At 33.8% G+C, this 26846-nt stretch overlaps 1 protein-coding gene across 2 annotated transcripts in view; it reads left to right on the forward strand.

Annotated features, from left to right (window-relative positions):
- The window catches only part of LRRC40 (leucine rich repeat containing 40), a 41190-nt gene extending 15268 nt beyond the window's left edge, over positions 1-25922 (forward strand). The window contains exons 6-15 of one of the 2 annotated variants that reach the window (XM_027536898.1): positions 447-589; positions 2913-3085; positions 8451-8538; positions 8659-8704; positions 11278-11386; positions 15097-15204; positions 15713-15823; positions 18003-18080; positions 20710-20895; positions 23296-25922. In XM_027536898.1, the coding sequence (XP_027392699.1) occupies positions 447-589; positions 2913-3085; positions 8451-8538; positions 8659-8704; positions 11278-11386; positions 15097-15204; positions 15713-15823; positions 18003-18080; positions 20710-20895; positions 23296-23401 (1148 nt within the window). In that variant the 3' untranslated portion in view covers positions 23402-25922. The remainder of the gene's footprint in view (positions 1-446; positions 590-2912; positions 3086-8450; positions 8539-8658; positions 8705-11277; positions 11387-15096; positions 15205-15712; positions 15824-18002; positions 18081-20709; positions 20896-23295) is intronic. The other variant, XM_027536899.1, reaches the window with a different exon arrangement.
- Positions 25923-26846: the final 924 nt, after the last annotated feature.

Consider the following 26846-nt stretch of genomic DNA (forward strand, 5'->3'; position numbering starts at 1 on the left):
GTTGAGAATAGTGGAAAATATAAGTGAAAGAAGGCTTCCCTGGTGACTCAGTGGTAGTGCATCCACCTAATGGCATAGAAGGTGTGGGTTCGATCCCTGGGTTGGGAAGATCGAAGAAGGAAGGAAATGGCTACCATTCCAGTATTCTTGCCTGGGAAATCCCATGGACAGAGGAGCCTGGTGGGCTACAGTTAGTCCATGGGGTCATAAAAGAGTCGGACACAACTTAGTGACTAAATCAACAACAACAGCAGTAAGTGGAGAATCTGCAATATGGATTAGGGAGAAATTGCTTATTGAAGTCTTAAGGAAAATAAGACCTTTATTTTTCTTCTGTTTTTGTTTTCCATTCTGCCTTTTATGAGATATTCAGGAGGTAAGAGAGATGTAAACCAATATTTTTCTCTATTGAAGTATCTTTGTGTTTCACTAAATATGTATTACAGGATTAAAGCATTTGGATTGTAATTCAAATCTCTTGGAAACTATTCCTCCTGAATTGGCCAGCATGGAATCACTAGAATTGCTATATTTGAGAAGGAATAAATTACGTTTTCTACCAGAATTTCCTTCTTGTAAACTATTAAAGGTACTATTCAGTTGTTTAAGATAAATTTTCTGAAAGTTAATCATGAAAATGAAAACTTAAACTTATTTTACATTGAGAATATGTATTAGTTATGTGTTTTTTTCTTATAATTTTATCTTTGAGAATTTTATTATGATTGAATATATTAATGGTATTGTTAATAACAGATTTTTTTTTTAAAAGAAATAATCAGTTTTAAAAATTTGGCCATTTCATCTGGAGGGTAGTTTATAACTCAAGAAGTAGTATTAGGTTGGTGCAAAAGTAATTGTGGTTTTGCATTGTTGAACTTTGCCAGTTGGTATTGGAATACATTCTTAAATAAATGGTTATGTTATATATCATTTTAATGTACGTTTCTTCATATTTTTGCTAATGACATTGCTTGCTGTTTATTTTATAATTATTTTAGACTATAGAAATGATGTTAGACAAAGAGCAAATTCAAGCAATTTTTTTGAGTTTAGAATGGGTCGGAAAGCAGCGGAAACAGCTCGCCACATCAATATCAACAATGCATTTGGCCCAGGAACTGCTACCGAACATACAGTGCAGTGGTGGTTCAAGAAGTTTTGCAGAAGAGATGAGAGCCTTGAAGATGCAGAGCATAGTGGCCAGCCATCAGAAGGTGACAACCAATTGAGAGTATCATTAAAGCTGATCGTCTTAAAACTACATGAGAAGTTGTTGAAGAACTCATTGTTGACCATTCTACGGTTTTTGTCATTTGAAGCAAATTGGAAAGGTGAAAAAGTTCAGTAAGTGGATGCCTTATGAGCTGACTGAAAATCAAAAAAATCATCTTTTTGAAGTGTCTTCTCTTATTCTGTGCAACAATGAATCATTTCTTGATCAGATTGTGACTTTTGACCAAAAGTGTATTTTATACGACAACCAGCAATGACCAGCTAGGTGGTTGGACCGAGAAGAAGCTCCAGGGCACTTCTAAATCCAAACTTGCACCAGAAAAGGTCATGGTCACTATCTGGTGGTCTGTTGCCTGTCTGATCCACAACAGTTTTCTGAATCCTGGCAAAACCATTACATCTGAGGAGTATGCTCAGCAAATCGATGAGATGCACTGAAAACTGCCCCATCTGCAGTTGGCATTGGTCAACAGAAATGGCCCAATTCCCCATGACAGCACCTGAATGCACGTCATATAACCAACACTTCAAAAGTTGAATGAATTGGGCTATGAAGTTTTGTCTTATTTGCCATATTCACCTGACATCTTGGCAACCGACTACCACTTCTTCAAGCATCTCGAAAACTTCTTGCAGGGAAAGCACTTTCATAACCAGCAGGATGCAGAAAATGCTTTCCAAGAGTTCATCAAATCCTGAAGCACAGCTTTTTATTCTATAGAAATAAACTTATTTTTTCACTGGCAAAATTGTGTTGATTGCAATGGTCCTATTTTGGTTAATAAAGATGTGTTTGAGCCTGGTTATGAGTTGGACACAACTAAGTGACTGAACAACAGCAAAATAATGATTTAAAATTCACAATCCAAAACCTCAATTACTTTTGTACCAACTTAATAGATGATGAAGCTAACAAAGTAAGTTGGGCCCATAGTGTAGGAAGCCTGGAATACCAGGAAAAAATGTGTGTCTAATTCTTTAAGTTGCCAGTTCATATTTACCTCATCATAAGATCTGTTTAAAATTAATTACTTTTTTTTTTTGGTATTAAGTATATGCATTAACATTGTATTTAAATTTGCCATAGGTTGCTTTCCCTTATGTATACTTTTATGCATTGAGTTTCTTTAAGCAAAATGGTGACAATGATATAAATAACTGAAAAAGTTATCATTTAATAAGGTTAATTATCTGATAATCTTAGATTCTGCTAATGGGAAATCAGTATGTATTACAACATTATTATAAATCATGAATACAAATTTTGAGTAACAAACATTTATTATAATATAAATAACTTTTTAAATATATACTGATTTGTTTTAAAACTTTAGTTTTTCATCAGTATAGCTCTTGGATTTGTATTTTTGTTCTATAAATGTAACTACTAAATCATTTCTCTACCTTGGTTTTTTAAACTTTGAACTTTCTGCTGGATTAAGCCTTTAATTATTTTTAAATTACTAGGAAATTCTTGAAAATTTTGTTTTTTGTTATTTTTCTGTAACTGTAAAATAGCTTAAATATAATTAAAAATTTAAGCAACTTAGTCATTAGAAAATTATGTTTTTTCCATGTGTTTTTCAGTTATTTGAAATTAAGATTTCAGTTTTACTTTCATTATCTAGTATCAAATTGAATACAAAAATACACATGATTGATCTTTGGTTTTGTAGGAATTACATGTAGGAGAAAACCAGATTGAAATGTTAGGGGCAGAACATCTTAAGCATCTGAACTCTATCCTTGTGCTAGACCTGCGGGATAACAAGTTAAAATCTGTTCCAGATGAAATTACACTCCTGCAGTCTTTGGAAAGACTTGATCTAAGCAACAATGATATTAGTAGGTAAGTTTAAGAAGGAATGATATGAAATCATGTCTGTATTTGATTATAATTCATTGGTTAAAACATGCAGAGATCTTTTTTATAAGTTGAGTTCAATAAATGTTTATTTAGCAGGTGTCATGTGCAGACCTACAAAGGGTAATTAGATTTTGTTCTTGGCAGCAAGCTTAAAACACTAATGGAATCAGTTGTATTTACAAGTGACTCCTGCGGAGCTCAGTTGGTAAAGCATCTGCCTGCAACGCGGGAGACCTGGGTTCAATTCCTGGCTTGGGATATCCGCCTGGAGAATGTAATGGCAACCCACTCCAGTATTCTTGTGTGGAGAATCCCACGGACAGAGAAGCGTGGACGGGCTACAGTACATGGGATTGTAAGAGTTGGACATGACTTAGTGCTATTTTTCTTTCATTTCTTTCTAAACCACTAGAATGTGAACTCGAGGATGGGTAGGTTTTTATCTCTTTCACTGCTCTAACTTCTGTGTCAGTGCCTGGGTTCATGGAAGCTGCCTGATAAATATTTGTTGAATGTGTTAAATGACTATAAAACTATGGGAAAGATATGAAATACTTTGGGGACTTAAAGATGATACAGGGATCACAATTTATTGAGAAAAGTCAGGGCAGACTTTGTGTAAGAAGTAAAATTTTTAGATGATGTTATAGAACTGGGACCAGAGTGAAGCAGGTTAATTGCCTAGAGCACAGAATTTAAAAATTTACTCAGTGGGGCATGCCTCACTCTAGTTGAGACATCCATCTTTCAAGGATGACCGCAGTTTTCAGGTTCATATGTATGGTGGTCAGAATGACTCACTTGGCAGGAGAAAACTACAAACAAAGCTCTGAAAGTTTACAAAATAAATTATAGGTATATGTTCAGAGGACAGTGAGGAATCAGGTTTGGTAGGGTACATGTAGTGAGGTACTTAGGTCTTGAAAGATAAACTGAAGCCATGTGAAAGAGGTCCTTGAAATCCCTATGAAGAGTCAGTTTTCATTGGTTAAGAGATGGAGAGATTAAAAGCAAAACTAACTTGATTGTAACCTTGTAAGTTGATGATGATAGTGGGTTGAATGCTTTGGATAGGAGTGGGTTTATAGATGGGAATTCTAAATAAGTTCTATTAGATTAATGTAGTAATAATTAACTTGAATAGGCACACTTAGTATGTCCAGTTTACTGTGTTGACAGCTTTTTAGATTCCTCTCATGTAATAAGGACCTAAACTGTAGTGATAATGAGAATGGAAAGACAAGGAAAAATGTGAGAGGTGTGATGAGTTAGATTGAGTATTTAGCAATTGATTGTGATGGAGAGGCAGAGGAAGAGGGTAGTGAGCAAAGTTTTAAAAGCGTATAAAACCATAATATTTAGAGATGGAATTACTTTACAGATATATAAAAAATAAAACTCAGACTTACTTAGGGTTGTAAACCTGTTAGGTGTCTGCAGTTTTGTATTTGGATGTCAGAAACCTGTTTTGTTATGAACAGGGAAAAGGTTAAGCAAGGTAGACTTTCTTGGTTTATATTTCAGTAACTTACTTTAAAAAGCCAGAATTGTTTTCACAGTGTACATATGGCATATGGTACATCTTGACCATCAATTTGAGTACTTGGACAGTGACCATTCTTTTCAATCACTTCTATTTATGACATAATAAGTGAACGGATATTTCTAAAAGTACTTATAACTAATGAATGAAAGAATTGCTTGCCTCATAAATATTGACATGTATGCTTTTCCCCATGTTAGTCACTCAGTTGTGTCTGACTCTCTAACCTTATGGACTGTAGCCCACCAGTCTCCTCTGTCCATGGAATTTTTCAGGCAAGGAATACTGGAGTGGGTTGCCATTTCCTTCTTCAGGGGATCTTCCTGACTGAGGGATCGAACCCACATTTTCTGTGTCTTTTGCATTGTAGGCAGATTCTTTACCATCTGAGCCACCAGGGAGTTACCTTTCTCCCCATAGCAGTTTTATTATGGCTACTAGTAATATGTAAAAACAGTAGAAGGGAAATATTTAAAATAAAAATGATGATAAATACTATTTAAGTAATCAGTACAAATATTTCTGATATGTATATTTCTCTTTCTCCAGAGCTCTGGATATAAAGTGTGTATGTATCACAGGGCCTAGAACATAATGAAGCTAGTAAATATTTTCTTTACTTTCATCTAACCTCATACTTCCTAGACATTACTACTACTACTACTACCAAGTCACTTCAGTCGTGTCCGACTCTGTGCGACCCCATAGACGGCAGCCCACCAGGCTCCGCCGTCCCTGGGATTCTCCAGGCAAGAACACTGGAGTGGGTTGCCATGTCCTTCTCCAATGCATGAAAATGAAAAGTGAAAGTGAAGTCGCTCAGTCGTGTCCAACCCTCAGCGACCCCATGGACTGCAGCCTTCCAGGCTCCTCCGTCCATGGGATTTTCTAGGCAAGAGAACTGGAGTGGGGTGCCATTGCCGCCTTTGTCCTAGACATTAAGACCATTCTTTTCATTTTGTACCCCTCCAGAATCTCCTTTAACAACATTGATTCCTTACAATGCTACCAGAGTAGTTTTTATAAAATACAAGCTATCAGCTTTTTCTTCAACTAAAAAACTGATGGTTCTCCATTGTTAGAGCACTTTTTCCTAAATATGACTATGTATTAGAACCACAAGAAAAGCTTTAAGAAGAAAATGCAGATACAGAGACAGTAGTGAATTAGAATCTTTAGCAGTGGGACCTTAGAATTGCTTTGGTTTTGTTTTTTAAAGTTCCTGAGAGATTTTCATACATCTGGTTTTCTAACCAACAATTAGGAATCACTGTCTTGCAAGATAAAGTCCAGGATTTTTAGCATAATAGTCAAGTACATCTCACAGTCAGATTTCATCATTCTCTCTTTTTCATCTTTCAGTCCCACAAGTATCTTATGACTACATTGAACTGTAAATATGCTGACTTTTTCTTTCTTCATTTTCTTTACCTTAGAATGCCCTTTTCCTGCTTGACTCCCTAATGGAATTCTATTCTTTTAGGTCCAAATCCAGGCTTTGCTACTTCCTTCTCCCTTTAGTCCTTTTTCTAATTTCTACTTCCCTAGTCTGAAAGCAGCTTTACTTGTTTAGCATGTATCTAATTTTATATATATATATATATATATATATAAAAAATAGTTTAATGAGTTTTGACAACGGTATGTATTGGTGTAATTCACTGTCACCGTAGTGAACGTTTCTGTTTTCCTAAAGTCTCTTCATACCCTTTGCAGTCAATCCACTTTTCATACACTCAACCCCTGGCAACCACTGATGAGCTCTGTCACTGGACTTTTCTAAGTACCATATGAATGAAGTCACAGCATATAGTTTTTATGCTTTCTTTCACGTAGTATAACGCTTCTGTGATTGATTCGTGTGGTTTTTCTCTTAGTAATTTATTCATTTTTATTGCTGAGTGTTATTGCGTTATACAGATATGCCACAATTTTTTCATCTCTTCAGTAGTTAGTTGTTGGATGTTTGGATTGCTCTCAATTTTCTGACTGTTGTGAACATTCATGTAAGTCTCTATTGGACATAATTTTCATTTTTCCTGAGTAAATATGTAGGAGTGGGATTGCTTAGTTGTATGGTAAATGTGTGTTTGAAAAAACTCCCACTTACCAAAGTGGCTGTGCTATTTTACATGCTCACCAGCAACATATGATAATTCCTGTATTTTGGTTAGCCAAAATGTGTCCTTTTATGTGTCCTTTTCTTTTGTTCATCTGAAAAGTTTTTAAGGGAAAGGACCTTGATATCCCTACAACAATTCCTAGTATATTATAGATGCTTAATAAATTTTGAGATTTAATGTTTATGTATATCAACAGGTTTTATCTTGTGTACCAAAAAAAAAAAATGACTTTCCTTTTTGAATGAAAATCTGAAGTATATGATTAAAAATTATTCTTTATGATTTTTTCATTTAGGAATTTTTTTATTTGCTAACATTTACTTTTTAGCACTGTCTCAGTTCAGTTCAGTCGCTCAATTGTGTCCAACTCTTTGCCACCCCATGGACTGCAGCATGCCAGGCCTTCCTGTCCATCACCAACTACTATAGTTTACTCAAACTCATGTCCATAGAGGCGGTGATGCCATCCAACCATCTCATCCTCTGTCATCCCCTTCTCCTCCTGCCTTCAATCTTTCCCAGCATCAGGGTCTTTTCTAATGAGTCAGTTCTTCACATCAGGTGGCCAAAGTATTGGAGTTTCAGCTTCAGCATCAGTCCTTCCAATGAACACTCAGGACTGATATCCTTTAGGATGGACTGGTTGGATCTCCTTGCTGTCGAAGGGACTCTCGAGAGTCTTCTCCAACACCACAGTTCAAAAGCATCAATTCTTCAGCTTTCAGCTTTCTTTATAGTCCAAATCTCACATCCATACATGACAACTGGAAAAACCACAGCTTTGACTAGACGGACCTTTGTTGGCAAAGTAATGTCTCTGCTTTTTAAAATGCTGTCTAGGTCGGTCATAACTTTCCTTCCGAGGAGCAAGCATCTTTTAATTTCATGGCTACGGTCACCATCTGCAGTGATTTTATAGCCCCGAAAAATGAAGTCTGTCACTGTTTTCATTGTTTCTCCATCTATTTGCCATGAAGTGATGAAACCAGATGCCATGATCTTAGTTTTCTGAGTGTTGAGTTTTAAGTCAGCTTTTTCACTCTCATCTTTCATTTTCATCAAGAGGCTCTTTAGTTCTTCTTTGCTTTCTGCCATAAGAGTGGTACTGTCTGGGAGAATGGCAATGAAACATGTAAAATATCATGTAGGAAACGAGTTGCCAGTCCAGGTTCGGTGCATGATGCTGGATGCTTGGGGCTGGGGCACTGGGACGGCCCAGAGGGATGGTATGGGGAGGGAGGAGGGAGGAGGGTTCGGGATGGGGAACACATGTATACCTGTGGCGGATTCATTTTGATATTTGGCAAAACTAATACAATTATGTAAAGTTTAAAAATAAAATAAAATTGGAAGAATAAAAAAAAAAAAAAACTATAAATGCAATGAACTCAAAAAAAAAAAAAAAAGAGGGGTACTGTCTGTAATTTAGGAAATATTTTATAGCTCACATTCTTTTTCTAATAATCCTAATATGACAGTATTGAAACAATTCTTATTTTTTTTAAACATGTTTGGCATTTATCTTGAAAGGAAATATTTTAGGCCTGAATTAACTTGGGTTTTCTTTGACACTATTTTATGATGTAAAGCTTGTCATATGTTGTTTGTTTTATAATCAACTACTTGGTTGAATTATACTTATCCCGAATGTTTTCCTTTAAATCTATTTAATCTTTTATAGTCTGCCCTGTTCATTGGGAAGACTTCATTTGAAATTCCTGGCACTTGAAGGAAATCCTTTGAGAACCATTCGAAGAGAAATTATAAATGTAAGCATATTTAGAATTCAGCTCTTGTTTTTAAACTTGATATTGAAACATACACATGATCTATTAATATAAAACTGCAATGTATGTCTGGTGAATACGTTTTTATCCCCCTCTTTTCAGAAAGGAACCCAAGAAGTCTTAAAATACCTACGAAGCAAGATTAAAGGTACTCTTCTATTTTCTCCCATATTTTAAAAGATAACGTGAAAAGTGGTGAAGTGTTAATCGTATATAAATTTGCATATAGTTTTAGTATAAATATTTAGAGGAAATGGCCCCTGGTGGATATGGCTCTGATCTGAATCCATGAGACCATAATATGCTGAAATTATGAAAACACTCTTACATTCACAGTAATACTGTTCTGTCCGTAATCTCTGAGTTGAGTTTTAGGGTACCAGTTAGAAATTAGCATAAAGATTCTGGCAGCACCTATGCTTTATCTTTGTAAAAGAACAAAACTTGACTATTACTGTATAAAATAAGGATTCTGTTGACTGGGAAGTATATTAACAGATTTGAATAATGATGTTGAGCATCATGTGCTTATTAGCCATTTGTACACCTTTGGTGAAATATCTTGAGTTCTTTTGCCCAGTTTTTAATTTTTTAATTGTTGATGTAATAATTCTTTATGTATTCTAGGTATAAGTCTCTTGTCAGATATACAATTTGGAAATGTTTTCTAGGCATCTGTGTTGTCTTTTCATTTTCTCAATAGCGTCCTTTGAAACACAAGTTTTTTTTTTTAATTTTAATAGTCATTTTCTTTTTTTGCTAATGCTTTTTGTTTCATATCTAAAATTTCTTTGCAAAATCCTGTTTTATGAAGATTTTCTACTTTTTTTTCTTCTAAGAGGTTTATACTTCTGCTCTTACATTCATGTCTTTGATCCACTGTGAATTAATTTTTATAAATGCTATGAGATAAGGGTCCACTTTCATTCTTTCCACTTACATTCTTTTGCATGTGATTATGCAGTTTCTGTGTACCATTTGTTGAAAAGTCAGCTTTTCTCATTGAATAGTATTGGCATTGTTTTTGTTGAATATCAGTTAACCATGAATGTAGGGTTCATTTTAGACTCACAAGTTTATTCCATTGATCTTTATTCCTATCTTGTGCCAGTACTACAGTATATTGGTTACCACTGCTTTGTAATAAATTTTGAAATTGGAAGGTGTATAAGTCCTCCTGCTTTATTCTTCTTTTAAAATAGTTTGTTTTGACTGTTCTGGGTTTTTTTTTGCAATATCATAAACATTTTAGAATCTGCTTGTTAATTTCTACAAAGAAGTAAGTTATCATTCTGATAGGGATTGCATTGAATCTGGATCCATTTATGGAATATTACTATCTTGGTTTTTTTAATCAAAAAGGCAATAAATGTACAAGAAAATATAGTGCAAAGTAAATCTGTTTCTCACATTAGTGTCCCCCCCGCAACAGACAATTGCCTTCCTCTTTACATTCTCTTTGATGCTGATTATTAAAAGTAGCTCTTTGGAAAGTATTGAGAATATTCTATTTTAATATATAATCATGCTAATATAAATGTACATTTAAAAATAACGCTGGGTTTTGTTGCTGGTTTAATACTGCCTCTGCAGATGTAATTTGGCAGTATATATTACATATTCTTTGAAGTGGCATAGCCAGACTGCTCGGGAACTTCTAAACAGCAAAGCATTTCTCTTGAAATCAGTGTTGTCCTCTGTGTCTTTTATCTCTATTCGATAGTCTGTCATTTATTATGTTACTTCTGTAAATAAAGTGTTTATATGGATGTATTTGTGTGGAAAAATAGTTTAATAATTATTGACTAATGAATGTCTGAGGAGCTTAAGGCAAGAGAAATATACTTAGTATCATTCAACAAGTTTCATTAAATGCCTGCTGGGTTGAGAAAAGATCAGGGATACTGCTAATTGTTTTTTTAATGTTCTTTCCGCAAGCCTCTGTTCTTAATGTGACTATTAGGACTATTCCATCATTTCCACATTGCTAAAAATTGTCTTATTTTATTTATGTCTAAATGGCTGAAGTCTCTTTCGCCAAAAAATCACAAAGCCATTTCTTTTAATTGTGGATGATTTTTGTTTGTTTTGCTTTTTATGCTGTAAAACATTAAACATTATGTGTTAAACATTAAACAGTCTCTAGAATTTGGTGAAGGAGTTGGTTGTATGTAAATGTGAGTAGGTATGCGTGTTAGGAAATATCTAGTGAAAATACAGTCTTACATTTGCTAGGAAAAATCTTACTTGAATGTAACTAAAGTACCAAAAGCTTACTAGGCTATGCAAATTGCCAGATTTTAAATGATTGGGGATAATCAGCTTCATTGTGTCCTAAACTGAAAAGATAGGCAGATGCCTGTTTGGTAGACATTTTTGGAAAATAGTACTTTTCCTTTGTTAACAAATTCCTTCGTTGGAAGGAATACTATTTTTGCTTGTCATTGTTTCTTCTGAGACATTGTAGTTACTCTTTATCCTTTCCTACTCCTAAATTTTCTTATGGTAAGATTTATTAAAAGATTTTGAACTTTTTATCTTTTTTCTATTACATAAAGATCAAACTATACTTAGATTTGAGTTATTGGAAATAAAGCATATGAAAAGACATTTTCACCAATAGTATCTAAAAATCATATGTACTATTTTAAAGTACTTTCAGGAATTTTTAAATGACTTTGTAGTATAAATATTAGTTTTATATAACTTTTCTTTTGCCAGATGATGGACCTAGCCAAAATGATTCTGTTATTGAGACTGCCATGACGCTGCCAAGTGAATCTAGAGTCAATGTGCACACCATCATCACATTAAAAATGTTAGACTATAGGTATGTAATTCATTTTCTTAAATGTTGTAAAACACATAGGTAACTTTCAGAAATAATTCTTCAGAAAAAAGGACAGTTGGTGAAGAATTCATCAGAGTGCATTAGTACTTAGAATAATAGCGATTGCAAAAAAAGTGATGAGGTAGAAGCATATACGATGAATTTAAGTCCATTCCTTAGGTGATTTGTATTTATCATGCTTAAGGAGGTCAATATATGGTTAATAGTAAATTTTTTATAATATTTTATAATTGTAAAATACGAGACGCAGTATTGTTTCGTAATAAGATTTTCTGACTCAGTAACCAGCATCCAGAGAAAATTTTATATTGGAGGGAGGTCATATATTGGTAACTAAAAAGTGTAAGTATCATTTATTTAATGAATACCTCAAGCAGACAAAGCTTGAGAGGTTGTACTCTGTTTATATATCTGAATTCAAGTCAAATAATATGTTATAATAATGTGCTCTCAGATCAGATCAGATCAGTCCCTCACTCGTGTCCGACTCTTTGCGACCCATGAATTGCAGCACGCCAGGCCTCCCTGTCCATCACCAACTCCCGGAGTTCACTGAGACTCACATCCATTGAGTCAGTGATGCCATCCAGCCATCTCATCCTCTGTCGTCCCCTTCTTCTCTTGCCCCCAATCCCTCCCAGCGTCAGAGTCTTTTCCAATGAGTCAACTCTTCCCATGAGGTGGCCAAAGTATTGGAGTTTCAGCTTTAGCATCATTCCTTCCAAAGAAATCCCAGGGCTGATCTCCTTCAGAATGGACTGGTTGGATCTCCTTGCAGTCCAAGGGACTCTCAAGAGTCTTCTTCAACACCACAGTTCAAAAGCATCAATTCCTCGGCGCTCAGCCTTCTTCACAGTCCAACTCTCACATCCATACATGACCACAGGAAAAACCATAGCTTTGACTAGACGAACCTTTGTTGGCAAAGTTATGTCTCTGCTTTTGAATATGCTGTCTAGGTTGGTCATAACTTTCCTTCCAAGGAGTAAGCGTCTTTTAATTTCATGGCTGCAGTCACCATCTGCAGTGATTTTGGAGCCCAGAAAAAAAGTTTGACACTGTTTCCACTGTTTCCCCATCTATTTCCCATGAAGTGATGGGACCAGATGCCATGATCTTCGTTTTCTGAATGTTGAGCTTTAAGCCAACTTTTTCACTCTCCACTTTCACTTTCATCAAGAGGCTTTTTAGTTCCTCTTCACTTTCTGCCATAAGGGTGGTGTCATCTGCATATCTGAGGTGATTGATATTTCTCCCTGAGTGGCACATATATTAAACCTGTAACAGTTACAATGTTGGTATGTAAACCGAGGCAGAAGCCTAATGATATTTGTATATTATGGGCATGTGTTTGACTGGAGAAAGAAGATACTTATGCAGAAATTGGAAGTGATTGTCAAGTATTCTTCAGTACTGTCTAAGGCAACAGTGATAAAAACAGCCAGTACAGTCAGAAGTCTTTCAGTGATTAGTTCATGCTTTGGTATTGTATTGAAAAGAGTACATTCTCAAGTTAGATAGTGACAAGGTTTATTCAGTTATCCACAGAATCATCATCAGTTCCTGGCCTCTTTTCCTTAATGTGTAGTATCAGTGGGTACTACCTCCTCAGCAGTCAGGATACAGTCTCCATTTCATATTTGCTGTGTTTCATTCACATAGAAATCACTACTCTAAGCCTTCCTTCTTTGACACTGTAATACAAGATAGTACTCATCCATCGTTGTAGTTGTGTCCTTTTCATAGCATACTAGTGTAGTAATTTAGCATGTTCTATTTTACACATAATATACCCATTTATTCTGGAGAAGGAAATGGCAACTCACTCCAGTGTTCTTGCCTGGAGAATCCCAGGGACGGGGGAGCCTGGTGGGCTGCCATCTGTGGTGTCGCACAGAGTCGGACACGACTGAATCGACTTAGCAGCAGCAGCAGCATACCCATTTATTCAGTAGATATTTTTGGAACCTACTAGGTATCAAATTCTATGTTAGGTTTTGTAATATACCAAATGTTCAGACAGACTTGAGTCCTGTCTTGGAATTTCTTAGCTTAGAATTCCTTTTATCTCTGGCTTCCACTCCCTCTACTCTGCATGGATATGATTTATTGAGTTTATTGAGTTTCTCGTCTATGCTGAACACTGTGCTACTTTATATATGCTCTTTCTTTTAATTGTTTTAAGCAATCTATAAAGTAGTATTGATACTTTTTTTTTTTTGGTGGGGTTAATCATTCCCATTCTTTAAAGGCATCGATACCACAAAAGCATAATAAAGGTAGCACTTAAGACCATACATCTTAGATTGTTTTGATTCTAAATTTATTGTAATTTGTTTTCCTTGGAGACTTGAATTGGACAGAAGTATTCTATTTAAAGTATAAATTATTTCCCAATCTTAAGGCATAAATGCCTTCAACTGAAGTTTTTAAAATAGCATAACTCTTCAAACTTTAATTTGGATAAATCAGTTCTCTGTGACTTGAGCAATTCTGATCAAAAAGGTAAAAGTGCTCCATCTGCACAGCAGAAAATGGAACCCAAAAGCAAAAGTGGAAGCATAATGACGGTGAAATTTAGACTTTTTATCTTTCTGTATTATAGTGCTTTTCTCATACAGTTCTCCAGTATCACACATTATATGTAATATTTTTTTCTTGTTCATACAGTTCATTTTTGGAATTCCTCTGAAGATTCTTTTTAGTGGATGAGGTTAGGAATTAAAAATTGTAAAAGAAGAACATAAGCATAATGCCCAATTATAATATCAAATTGTTAAATTTGCAAATGTCAGAGTTCTACTGTACTTTCTTACTAAAATTATATTTTATTGAAAATATAACTGAAAATTTTAATGGAAAAGAAATGTAATGAAATTTAATGAAAAGAAAATGCCTTTAGATTCTAACTTCATAGAACTGAGGTTTAAGGAAGGTAAATTAACAAAGTATATTAATGAAAGAACCAGAAATAGTTTAGTCCAAGGCCATAACCCTGTGTACTTTGTCACATGCTAAGTGAGGGAGAAACTGTTTAGGTTATGAGAAAACTAGTTTAGTATCGTGTTGAACTTTTAAAAATTGGTTGTTGTCTGCAGTTAACTCTGTATCCAAAGAAAGTTGACAGCTAAACTCTATTAAGAGATTTTTAAGACAGGAGGTGAGATAGTTTTTAAAATTAAAGATTTAGGGTACAGGAATCCCAAATACTGTTCCTTCACTGTTATGACTGTTGGACATCTTAGACTTTAAAGGTATCTGTTTTTGTTCATATTGAGTTTATGACTGTGAGTTTATGTCACACCAAAGGTGTGACACAAGGTGTTATGACACAATAGGGTGTCTGAATTCCTAACATTTTGTGAGTTGGTAGGTTTTTGTGGTATTCTTTACAGAGCTTCATAATAAACTACCTTGAAAAATCTCCTTATGAAATCTTTAAAGGCCTTTAAAATGAACAGCAATAATCATGTCTTTCCAGATTGCTAAGAATGATGCACTTTTTAAAAAAATGGTTTGTTTGGTTGCACCAGGTTTTAGTTTAGGCTCTCTGGATCTTCAGTCTTAGTTGGGGCATGCAGGATCTAGTTCCCTGACCAGGGCCTACTGCATTGGGACCGTGGAGTCTTAGGCACTGGACCACGAGGGAAGTCCCAGAATGATGCATCTTTAAACCATTTTTCATTTAGTGATAAACAGACAGCTTTGATTCCTGATGAAGTGTTTGATGCGGTAAAAAGTAACATTATCACTTCGATTAACTTCAGTAAGAATCAGCTGTGTGAAATTCCCAAAAGGTAAGAACTATTCATGATGCTATTTCTATTAAGCTGTGACTCATTCTCAGTTGTACTTGCATCTTAGTTGCAATAATAATTATTTTTAATAGTTTTTTACTTAGGAAGTATACGTAAAATACCTTACATTGTTAATATTTGAGGGATTTGGTACAATTTACTTAAGTATTTCCTGAGATAGGAATTAATAAAGTATTGCCTAGATTTTGGCGGGAAGTGCAGTGAGTCCATAATTAGTTTAAACAGACTGAATGGTTTCTTAAACTTCAACATACATTTAAAGTCCAATAGAAATTCCTGGACAGATAATATTACAGCTGTTTTTAAAAATCTATTTTTATCAGTTACACATCCAAACTGACTGGGATTTTTTGTGAGAAAAGTAAAAGTTACAGAAAATCTTAATTAGCAAAAATAATATAAGCTTTTTTTCTCTATGGTCAGCTTGTAGTTTTAAAGTTTTGACAGTGAATTCAAGTATTAATATTTAAAATTATTATTGTTTCAGGATTGTGGAACTGAAGGAAATGGTTTCTGATGTCAATCTCAGTTTTAATAAGCTTTCCTTTATATCCTTGGAATTATGTACACTTCAAAAATTGACTTTTTTAGATCTCAGGTATTTATTGATACTATTGCTTCCCTTTTTTAATAATAATTTGTATTTTACCTGATTTTTGCCCTTTCCCTCATGTTTTCCTAAGAAACAAAATTGGTCTTTATTAATAAAATTTTAGGAGTAATCTAAAAGTAAGCATTTAGGAAATAGTTTAATCAGATGTCATTTGAAGTTATGTGATAAGACAATTATTTAAAATATTAGGAAATACACTTTATTAGAGTCATACTTAAGCAAAATTAAAATAGCACATGGAAAGTATTTACTTCATATTGCTTTTTTCTTTTTTAACATAAAACTGTCCAAATGCTATGCTGGCACAATAGCTAGCATGACTTTATCATAAAAACAACCTATTTGGTTTCAAAATATATTAACCACACAAGGCAAGATAACACTATGATTGATAGCAAAAATAAAGGAAACTATTTAAGGCTCTACAGAGGTAATAGGAAGTTTAATTTAAATATGTCCTAAGTTTAAGTGACAGGATCAGAAGTGTCACAGGTTTTTGAGGGTGATAATAGGTATTTCAGGGTCAGATAGTCATTTATTTTCTTAGGCTTTAAAGCTTGGTTTGTGAAGTATATTTCTATTACCTGGGCTTCTGACTTCTCATGTATGTTGTTACTAGGTGTGGTTTTAGTTTATTAAAATGTACCTGCTCTTGCTCCACTCACACAATAGTTAAATTACAATAAGCTAATTATATCTGTTCGAAGATTTAGTCTTCATACAGAGACAAAAATTTTTTCCTTACGCAGTTAAAACAAGTATATTAGCATGTATGCTCTTGCTAAATGTGGAATTATTTCTATTTTCCACGGACAGTTACACTGGCAAAACAGTTTAAAAGCACATTTTAGTTCAGTATCAAATGGAGCAGTGAGGATGAATCCCTGCTCCAGTGCTGCTGACTTTATTTCTTTTCATCCCATCCTTGTGTGTGTGTGTGTCTATCGATGTGTGTGCCTCTGTCTATAACTGTACCTGGAAATTTCTAATTAAGTGACTAAAATATGCTTTTATGTTTGATATCAGTATGTATAAGACTCTAGGAGAAGATATAGACCATCAGTTGGTATTCAGCATGGATTAATAAAGACAATAATGGAGAAAAATACAGAGAAAAGAAAAAAGGACATATGTTGAGTTGTACAAAGTATGGCATATTAATATATTAGGCTTCACTTCTGAATGCAAAAATATAGGTTAGAGAAAATTACTCAGTGTGATAGATAATCATCTAGTTGGAGATAATTTTCTCACAAATGTTTTCTATTGGTAGTTTTGGGGCTTCTCTCTGGTGGGTCAGTGGTAGAGAATCCACCTGTGGATTCGACAGATGCAGGAGATGGGCATTCAGTCTCTGGGTTGGGAAGATCCCCTGGAGAAAGAAATGGTAACCCACTCTAGTATTCTTGCTTGGAAAATCCCATGGACAGAGAAGCCTGGTGAGCTACAGTCCGTGGGGTCACAAAGAGTAGGACATGACTTAGCAACCAAATGTTGCTATGACCTCTAGAATATTTCTACCTTCTTGTTAACCTTCTAAATTTTTTCCGAGATCATTTTAGTGGTAAATGAGATTCCCTTTACTTCTGTGTTCTGTTGTAAGATCTTGAAAAGTTACACATTGTGCAAATTAAAATTCTAAACTAAAAGTAGAAATAGTCTTCCTTAATACTTATATAGTAGAAAACTCTAAGTTTCTAAATATACAGAATCTCTTTGCATTTCTGTTTCCTCTTTTTATGTAATTTTTCAGTTATTCTTCAATTATTCTATATATGAAATATTTGTATTAATCAAATACGTAAAATACTTGTGATGTCAAATAATATAGTATTTATAGGCATGACCTAAAGGGCTCTGACTGTGGAAAGTATTGCTGATTGCAATTTGAAGTAGATAAGGGATTAGTTTACAGTGTTCATTCTGTTAAATCTATTACTAAAGAGTTGTTTGCATCACCAGTTGGTTGCACTTTGGTATTAGAATTAGGCCCATTGATCAAACACTTAAAGCTGCTGACTGATTCAGAATTCTCAGGACACAGTCTTAATGAAATCAAGAATTGACAAACTGAGCTATATAAATTTTTGTCCGATCAATACTTTAATTATAAATTTGGACAAATTTTCAAATTTTGTAAATCATCTTTTTCTCTCTAATTTAGGAATAATTTTTTAAGTTCTTTGCCTGAAGAAATGGAATCTTTGACAGGGCTACAAACAATCAACCTTTCCTTTAATAGGTAAGAAACATCTTACTCACAATTATTCTGTAGAAAATTTGTAGATCTTCCTAGAGAATACTAGAGATTACTAGAGAATAAAGAGACAAACAAAAAGGCTGTATGCTTTTTCTTCATTTAAATATCCAGGTTTATTGTCACTTAGTTCCACTTAGAGTTAAAAGTGATGTTGCCTTTTTAGAATTTTCACAACTGATGTCTACATTTTTTTGTTCTTTTTAACTATTTTAAGAAACCTGTAGCCTAGTAGGAAGACAAATATGCAAATAAATAGTTCTTATTGCTATAGAGGAAGCACAGTGCATACATAGGTATTTCCAGAGATTACTTGAAGGTAGAGGAGGTAGCTCTGAAACTGAGGCTTGGAACACACAGGGACATGGCATCCTATGTAGAGCAAGTAGCATGTATTAATGCCCAAGGATATGAGAAAATGATGTGTTTGGGACCCTTCAAGAAGTTTAATATGGCTCAGAACAAAAAGTGATGTAGCAGAAGAGTAGAAGTAACAAATGATATTGGGTGTGTAGCAGTAGCCAGCCCTTTCAGAGCTTTTTATGCTAGTGAAATTTAGATTGTATTTTGTAAACACTAAGATATTATAATAATTAGTGAAAGCGAAAGTTTCTCAGTCGTGTCCGACTCTTTGTGACCCCCATGGGTTGTATAGTCCGTGGAATTCTCCAGGCCAGAATACTGGTGTGGGTAGCCTTTCCCTTCTCCAGGGGATCTTCCTAACCCGGGGATTGAACCCAGGTCCCCCACATTGCAGGCGGATTCTTTACCAGATGAGCCACAAGGGAAGCCCAGTGTAATAATCAAGAATAACTAATTTTTATTGGGAGCTTATTTATTAATATTTACTGTCTGCTGACACTGAGCTAAGTACTTTATGTGTATTACCTGACTTAATCTTCACAAAAGCCCGGCATGGTAGGTTCTGTTACTATGTCCATTTAGAAATTGAGGAGTATAGAGCTGGGATTTGAGCCCAGGTGGTTTGACTCCAGAAGTTAGGCTCTTAACAACTATGTCATATTGTTTCCTATGATGAAAGTTGATTCTGGTAACAATTTAATATAAATAGTAGTGGCTAACATTTATTATATTACAGATACTGTCCCATGACCTTCCTATACCTTCATTTAATCCTTGTAACAAGTATATAATTTTAGTACTGTTATTCATGCTCATTTACAGATAAGAAATCTAAGGCACAGTGATGTTAAAATACTGCCTATTAATTTTTTTCTATCTACTCAATTATTTGTGTTTCTTGAGTATAGGTAATACTTTTGCTGTCATTGTTTAAAAATATAAGTACTTCTCAGATTCTTCTAATTTTTGTGAATTGAACTATCAGTTCTCTATTGATATGAACTATCAGTTCTCTGTTGAGTTGTCTATATCAGGGCCTTCCCTGGTAGCTCAGATGTTAAGAATCTGCCTGCAACGCAGGAGACCCGGGTTCAGTCCCTGGGTTGGGAAGATCCCCTGGAGAAGGAAATGGCAACCCATTCCAGTATTCTTGCCTGGAGAATCCCATGCACAGTGGAGGCTGGAGGGCTACAGTCCACAGGGTTACAGAGTCCGACTCGCCTGAAGTGACTAAGCATGCACTCATGCATTGAGCTATCAATTGCATTGTTAATTCTTTAGGAGCTGGCAAACCTAACCTTAACTTCTGTGTTAACTGGTTAGCTGCATCACTTTTAATTATCTTGTTCATGGTTTGTGGGAGAAGTTGGAGGGACTACTCAAGATGATTTGGTCCATCTGTACTTGTGTTACTGACTCTTCCGTCCCTCTGTAACTTTGGAGCTTCCTTAATGAATTTACCCTTCATTGTAGTTCAGTTTTTTTTAACATCAAGGCAGCAAAGGAAGGGCAGTATGGGGAAGTGAAAAGGCCACCACTATACAGCTCTCCTTCACCACATCCTTCTCTTTTCTAGTTGAGGCAGCAGTTTGCCTCACGTTAAAACCAAGCTAGTTTCTTTTCCCCCAACCCAGGGATCCTGAAGTGTTACTGAGAATTGCTCTGAGAGCCATCAACTTTCCCGTCTCTCTTGTGGCATCTTCAGGGTTACTTTGAATAAGAAGCCAGCAACCTATAGTTGTTTTATAATGTTTTCAAAAACCAAAATGAATATATTTTTGATTGTTGGAAAAATGACTGAATTAGTCATTTTTGAAGCCTAAGTCAAAGCAAAGTATAAATCTCTTTTACTTTAAATATTGGCAGTAATTCTGTTTCATAAGAAATAAAAGTAAACTAAGGAAGAATACCTACGTGGAGACATTTTATAAAGAGCACTTCAGGAAGATTTCCTTGTCTCCTGAAGGAGAAAATAAAAACATGGGGGAATTTACTCAGAACTTTTGTTTGATTTTTTTGTATAGTAAATGGAAACTGCTACAAGTCTGTCCACTTAACGTATATTTCAAGTTTTCCAAAGCTTATCCATTTTTAAGAATTTTCTGAAAAATTTAAGTGCAGAACTTATACCAAATTAAAAAAAAAATAAAAACCTTACATTAAGAAAGCTTTATGTCATTAGATCAAACCTCCATCATCTAGGGGATAATTTTGCCTCTGATTCCTGTTTGTTCTGTTCATATTCTAATAGGTTCAAAATACTACCTGAAGTTTTGTATCGAATTCCCACACTTGAAACAATTTTGATTAGTAATAATCAGGTTGGATCTTTGGACCCTCAGAAAATGAAGACAATGGAAAATCTGATCACATTGGACCTTCAAAATAATGACCTCCTACAGATTCCACCAGAGCTTGGTAACTGTGTGAACTTAAGGTAAGTGCTAAGTTTTTTCATGTATTCAATTGTGGAAGTGTTTTTGTTTCTTTTTGTTTGTTTGTTTTTTGAGGTAGTCTTGCAGGCAAGTTGAAATAAAAAATGTAATGTCCTGTTAAAAATAAAAGGTAACAAAACTCTGAATCCCAATTCTGTTTTCCAAATTTTACCAAATGTATTTTTTAGTTTTGTTTATGTAGCATGATACATGTGTAAGTATAGTACACATCTATCATACATGTCAATTGTTTTAGTGATACTTTCTCATCCCTCTGTATGTGTATATAGCATGATATATGTGTAAGTATAGTACACATCTATCATACATGTCGATTGTTTTAGTGATACTTTCTCATCCCTCTGTATGTGTATATAGCATGATATATGTGTAAGTATAGTACACATCTATCATACATGTTGATTGTTTTAGTGATACTTTTCTCATCCCTCTGTATGTGTATAACCTGAAACTACTGCATAAAAACATCAGGGAAATGTCAACTCCTTAGCTGTGCAGATAGGGATTTTTAAAATCTGATTATAGACTACCAGTTGTTTCAAGCCCTGCGGGGTCTTTCGTACTCTGTGTTTGCTATTACCTCAGCCTCAAGTGCCTTTACCCTGCTTCTGTCAGTAATCAACCTAATTATCACCTTTGAAAACCTTTCCAAAACTCCAGGCAGAGGGACTAAGATTTCCCATCCTGCTTTGTTAGGACTTATTTATATCATTTCTTTTTCCTGTACAAGAGTTATCCCACTGCCGAGAAAGTGGTAAGCACCTAATGAGTACTTGTTAAGTGAATATAAAGGGAATTTGAGACATGAACAGCAAGCCTAGTAGTTAAACAGAATGTGTCAGAAAAATTTAATTATTGAAAACTGCATATAATGGCTTAAATATTTTACTTTACTAGGGCAGCACTGATATCTTTGGTACCTCAATTATTGAATTATAGAAGGCAAGTGAGTTGATTCTTGTTATGTTCCATAAGTGTATTCTATAAAGTCTCTGTGAAAACCAACTTAGCAAATACTGAACCGTTACTCCCTAGGGGAAGCACAGAGTCAGGCTCTTTCAAGCTTCTGGTCACATTTTCATCAACCAATCCACACATAATCTCGTGTTATGTGTGTTTCTGCATTAAGATGCCTTATTTAATATTGATTCATTCATATTGAATTATGGCTAAACAGTGCTATGATTTATGCCTGAATGAAGCTTATCTAACGTGTGTGTTTCCCTGTAAGATACATGACATCCTTCGTGTGCTTAGAAAAACTAGGAATACGTCAGCATTATGCTTGCAGGCTATATTAAACAGCAAAATCACCAAGAAAAAGTACAATAATACAAAAAAAGTCGCACTTAATAGACTATGGAAGGAACACTTGTTTATGGTATGAGAGCTGAAACAAGACAGAGCGTCACCTTTTTTTGTCCTCAGTGTTAAGTGACTCAAATTTTTTGCTGCTCTGTACATGTCCAAAATGATCTTCAAAGTGTCACATGTATTGATTAGGAGGTGACTAATAAATTTTAGTGAGCAGGCAAATTAGCAAATTTGGAGTCTATGAGTAATGAAGATTGACTATAATTAACTTTTTTTCTATAAATTAAGAAAATCAGTCTTTTTAAAGACTTAAAAGATTCTTTTAAGAATTCCCGTGGCACACAGATACATTTGAAGATATAATTTAGATCTACTGTATAATATGTTGTGAATCCTTTAACTTTTGTTTATATAAACACTTAAGTTATTGAAAAATAAAAAAAAATCTCTTATAATTTATTTCATTAAATTAATTAAGTAAATCAACCAGCTCTTAGATCTTAAACTGTACTCATTTCAGAACATTTAAATAGGTTTTATAAGTGCATCTGGTCAAGGGAGGAAGTACAAAGACAGACGTGTTAATGTTCCTGGTGTGGATAGGATATATTGACTGTGTTATAGTCTTTGATATGAGTATTTGTCAGTTTGCTCATTCTAGCACGTGTGTAAATATAATTCAACCATTTAGTATATGGTCATTATAAGATTGAGGAGGTGATGGGTAAAATAATGATTCATATCACAGCTCTTCTATTTAATAACTAATCTTGGACAAGTCCTTCTTAAAATTGAAATATTAATGGTGCCTACATCATAGAATTGTCAAGATCTTTAAGAGAGTCAGTGAATGTAAGTTACTTAGAACCATACCTTTCATGTAATGAGTATTCAATTAATGTTATTTCAGTCATCATTATAGTTACAGTTCTGTTTAAATGCTTAGAATGAAAAGGGACAATTCAAAAAATAATACATATATTTTACTTATGAAATAGTAAATGAAATTAGAAGAAATGCCTCCCTAATGGAAAATGTTAAAATTCTGATTTCTCTCTTTTGTTTAGGACGTTGCTTCTAGATGGAAATCCATTCCGCGTTCCTCGAGCAGCCATCTTAATGAAAGGAACAGCTGCTATTTTGGAGTATTTGAGAGACCGAATTCCTACTTAAATTGAAGTCATTACATAGTCTTGGTCATGTTAATTCTTAGACTTCTTAAATTGATAACTAACATTTTTCTAAGGTATTATCTTCATTTATGATGGTGTAACCACGTATTGTGTTCATTTGTTCTAAATGTTTTGCATAAGATTTATGCAAAAAAAAATTCCCTCATTCCCACATAGCAGACAGTTTCTTCAAAAGTGAATTTTTATTTATTATAGTTAAATATTTTTATAATGACAAAGCATTTTTGTAGCGATGGATTTTTTTTCCCATTTCTACTGTGTTACGTATATTATGACCAACTGACTTGAATATGACCATCCAATTTCTATGTTTTCTTTAAACTTATGTTTTAATTTCTAAATTTTCATTGACTATACAATTGAATTGAATTTTATTTAATACTGCTCTTTGGCATTAAAAAAAAATAAGGCTTTTCATTATCCATGATAAGACTTTTGTGATATGGTTGGTATCAGTATAAGTTTCAAATTAATATTTATTGTCTTGTTTTGTTTTAATATAGTTGAAATGTTTTTTCCTAGTCTTTTTCCCATGTTTCATGAAATCATTTTACCGGGGTTTCTAATGTCACAGAAATGGTTCACAAGATACAGTTATTGGTGGAGAAAATAGTAAAAGTGTTTTAATTGCTCTCACAATTTTGAATTTAAAACTTGATTGGACTTTTTTTTTTTAAGATGCTTTAGTACTAAGTTTCCATACAACAACCTAGTATTTCTAGATTCAACACATTTAAAGAAATTAGGTCTGCATATTTTTCCCTCAGAGTGTGAGCATTTAAATGATACCTTCTGTTCTTTAAAAAAAAATACTGAAATTTTATTAATTTTATAGATAACAGCAACAGAAAATAAGAGCATATACTGCATAGAAATCTTAAAATGTGTTTTATTTAAATACTAAGCAGGTACTTGTATGTATAATTACTCTGTTGATGTGCTCTGATCTTTCCTTGTTCATTTTTTTTAAATTTCCAAGGTCTTAATTTTTAAATTTGCTAGTAACGTTAATAAGACTAAATTTGTAGTCATGCGGTAATTTTCTAAAAAGTAATTTGTTATAGATGAACTGGATTTAATAAAAATTAAATATAAACATTTGTATTTACACCAAAAATATCAGAAGTAGGCTAGTCAGTCATTATAAAATGTACTATGTGATTCTGTTAAGTAACCAATTGATAGACCGTATTAACTAGTTTATATAAATAGATGGGTGGACAGGTAGGTAAGTAGATAATGGATGGATAGATAGCTTTTGGGTGAGTGAGACATAATCATATAATGAAAAAAATCATTGCTAATAAAGATAAATACTACATGTTCATTAAAAAGTTACATTTTTCAAATATTGATTACAATGTTTATGTTTTTGGTTTAAAATAAACATTCCCTTTTCATACAACAACTCTGTTGCTCCCTAAGAAATCAGCTTCCATATTAAACAAAAGACACTTTACAATAAGGTGACATTTTATTATTTATACAATAAAGAGACTTTTATGTTATTCAAAACACTTTTTTAAATACTGAAAAAGTTGAGTACATCAAAGCCGAAAAATGGCTTTGCTATACACTGCACAGCATTATTATAGTCCCTGTATTTTGTATCTGTACAGAAAGCATCTTCAAAATGCATTCTAATCACATTGTACACCTTTACTGTTTAGTGTCAATACATAAAATAAAACTGGAGAATACAGCTTGCATTTGCAAATTAACTGACAAAGTAACTTCATTGATTCAGTAAATTTAAAATATAGATCCATAGGAGTTCTTTGCACATAAAATGAAGCAGCTTTCAAGGTTGTCATGGTCTCATACAGCAAAAAAAAAACCATTAACTACATTCACAATCTATGTTAATAAAGTTGTAAATATGTCTTCATTCAGTTTTTATTTACATCAATATGTAGTTCAACTAAAAAGTACTGTTGTGATACAGTAGTTTTTTTTTAACACATACAAAAATGACAATTTTTATATATAATTTAAGCTCAAAATCACAATTATCTCAAAATATTAATTACAACACAGCCATTTCAATTAAACATGTCATGATTATCTTTTTATAAAATGGTAAAATTTTTTATTAAAGTAAGCAATTTGTTTCGAATTGGCTAGAGTTCACCATGTAGAAAACCTTAAATGGTAAGAGGTGTTTCCAGCCCCTCCCACCCAAATTTGTATACAGCCACCTAAGCTAGCAAAGAGGCAGAAAAGGCCCCAATTTATAAAGATTAAGCCTCTTTTGCTATACTGCCGTGGCTTATTGTTTCTTCCATAAAAGCTTTACAAGGGGAGTGTCAATAAACTATGCAGTGAAATGCATGCATTAATATACAGTATGTCTATGTAAAATGTTAGCATTTAGTACACATTAAAATGTTCACAAAGACTGCAAAAGAAGTCATAAATAAAGAAGCACTTCTAAGATCTACCAATTGCAAATTGTAAACTTGAAAAGTACTTAATAATAAAATGGAATTTCTTTGAACACAGATCCCAATTCAAGTTCTTTCTCTGGCTAAAGGAGCTTTAGTTACTTGGCCTTAAGATGTCACTGTTGTGCTGCACATATGGTAGAGAAATCAGATGTCATAAAAGAGTATGAGCCTAGAGACTGTCTTCATTTTATTAAAACTGTGGCCCAGTGTTGCATCTCTGCTTAGGATTTAGTTTTTAAACTTACAGAAGAGTGAAATATTTCACTAACTGAATTATATGACCTCAAACGAAAAGTGGAAAATGTGTGTGTATGCATGTGTTTAGCATATGGAAAAATATTAAGTAAATAGGTGGAATTAGAGATTCATTATACGATAATAAAAGGATTATGCCCCAAAATAACTGAGGTCAAAAGAAATCAACTATAAAATATTTTAGGAATGAAAGAATTTTCATGGATACTTAAAAATCCTAAAAACATAGTATCTAGTATCCTTTTAATTCTTAAGCCAATTAAAATTTTATCATCATCTTTGTTTAGATTTGCTGTTGTTAATTTAAGATTTCTTCTCTGAATAGAAAGAGACTGTAGTTCATATTATACTTTATTTATATACAGCTGGGTGGGGGCGTGCCCTTAGGTGGTTATCAAGTGGGAAAAATAAAACTACAGTACCTGCAAATCTTTTGCAAGGTTATTTTTGGTGGTCTTTAAAATTTATAAACAGAATTCAGTAGATTTTACCTCTCATTTTCAACTAAGAAAAAATTCCTCTTTCATACGAAGACAGTGTCATTGTCCTTAAGCTTCCTTTAGTCCCTTCTATACACTGAATACACAGAGAAACTTGATTGGCTCTTGAGATTAAAAATATGTGGTTTATGTGTCAATTATTTTTCACATCAATACTAAGGCTTGCATTTTTGAGGAGGAAAACGTAGCTGAGGATGTTAACGAGAAATGCCTAAACATCATA

The sequence above is a fragment of the Bos indicus x Bos taurus genome, chromosome 3, assembly GCF_003369695.1.
Source record: "Bos indicus x Bos taurus breed Angus x Brahman F1 hybrid chromosome 3, Bos_hybrid_MaternalHap_v2.0, whole genome shotgun sequence".
Classification (NCBI taxonomy): domain Eukaryota; kingdom Metazoa; phylum Chordata; class Mammalia; order Artiodactyla; family Bovidae; genus Bos; species Bos indicus x Bos taurus.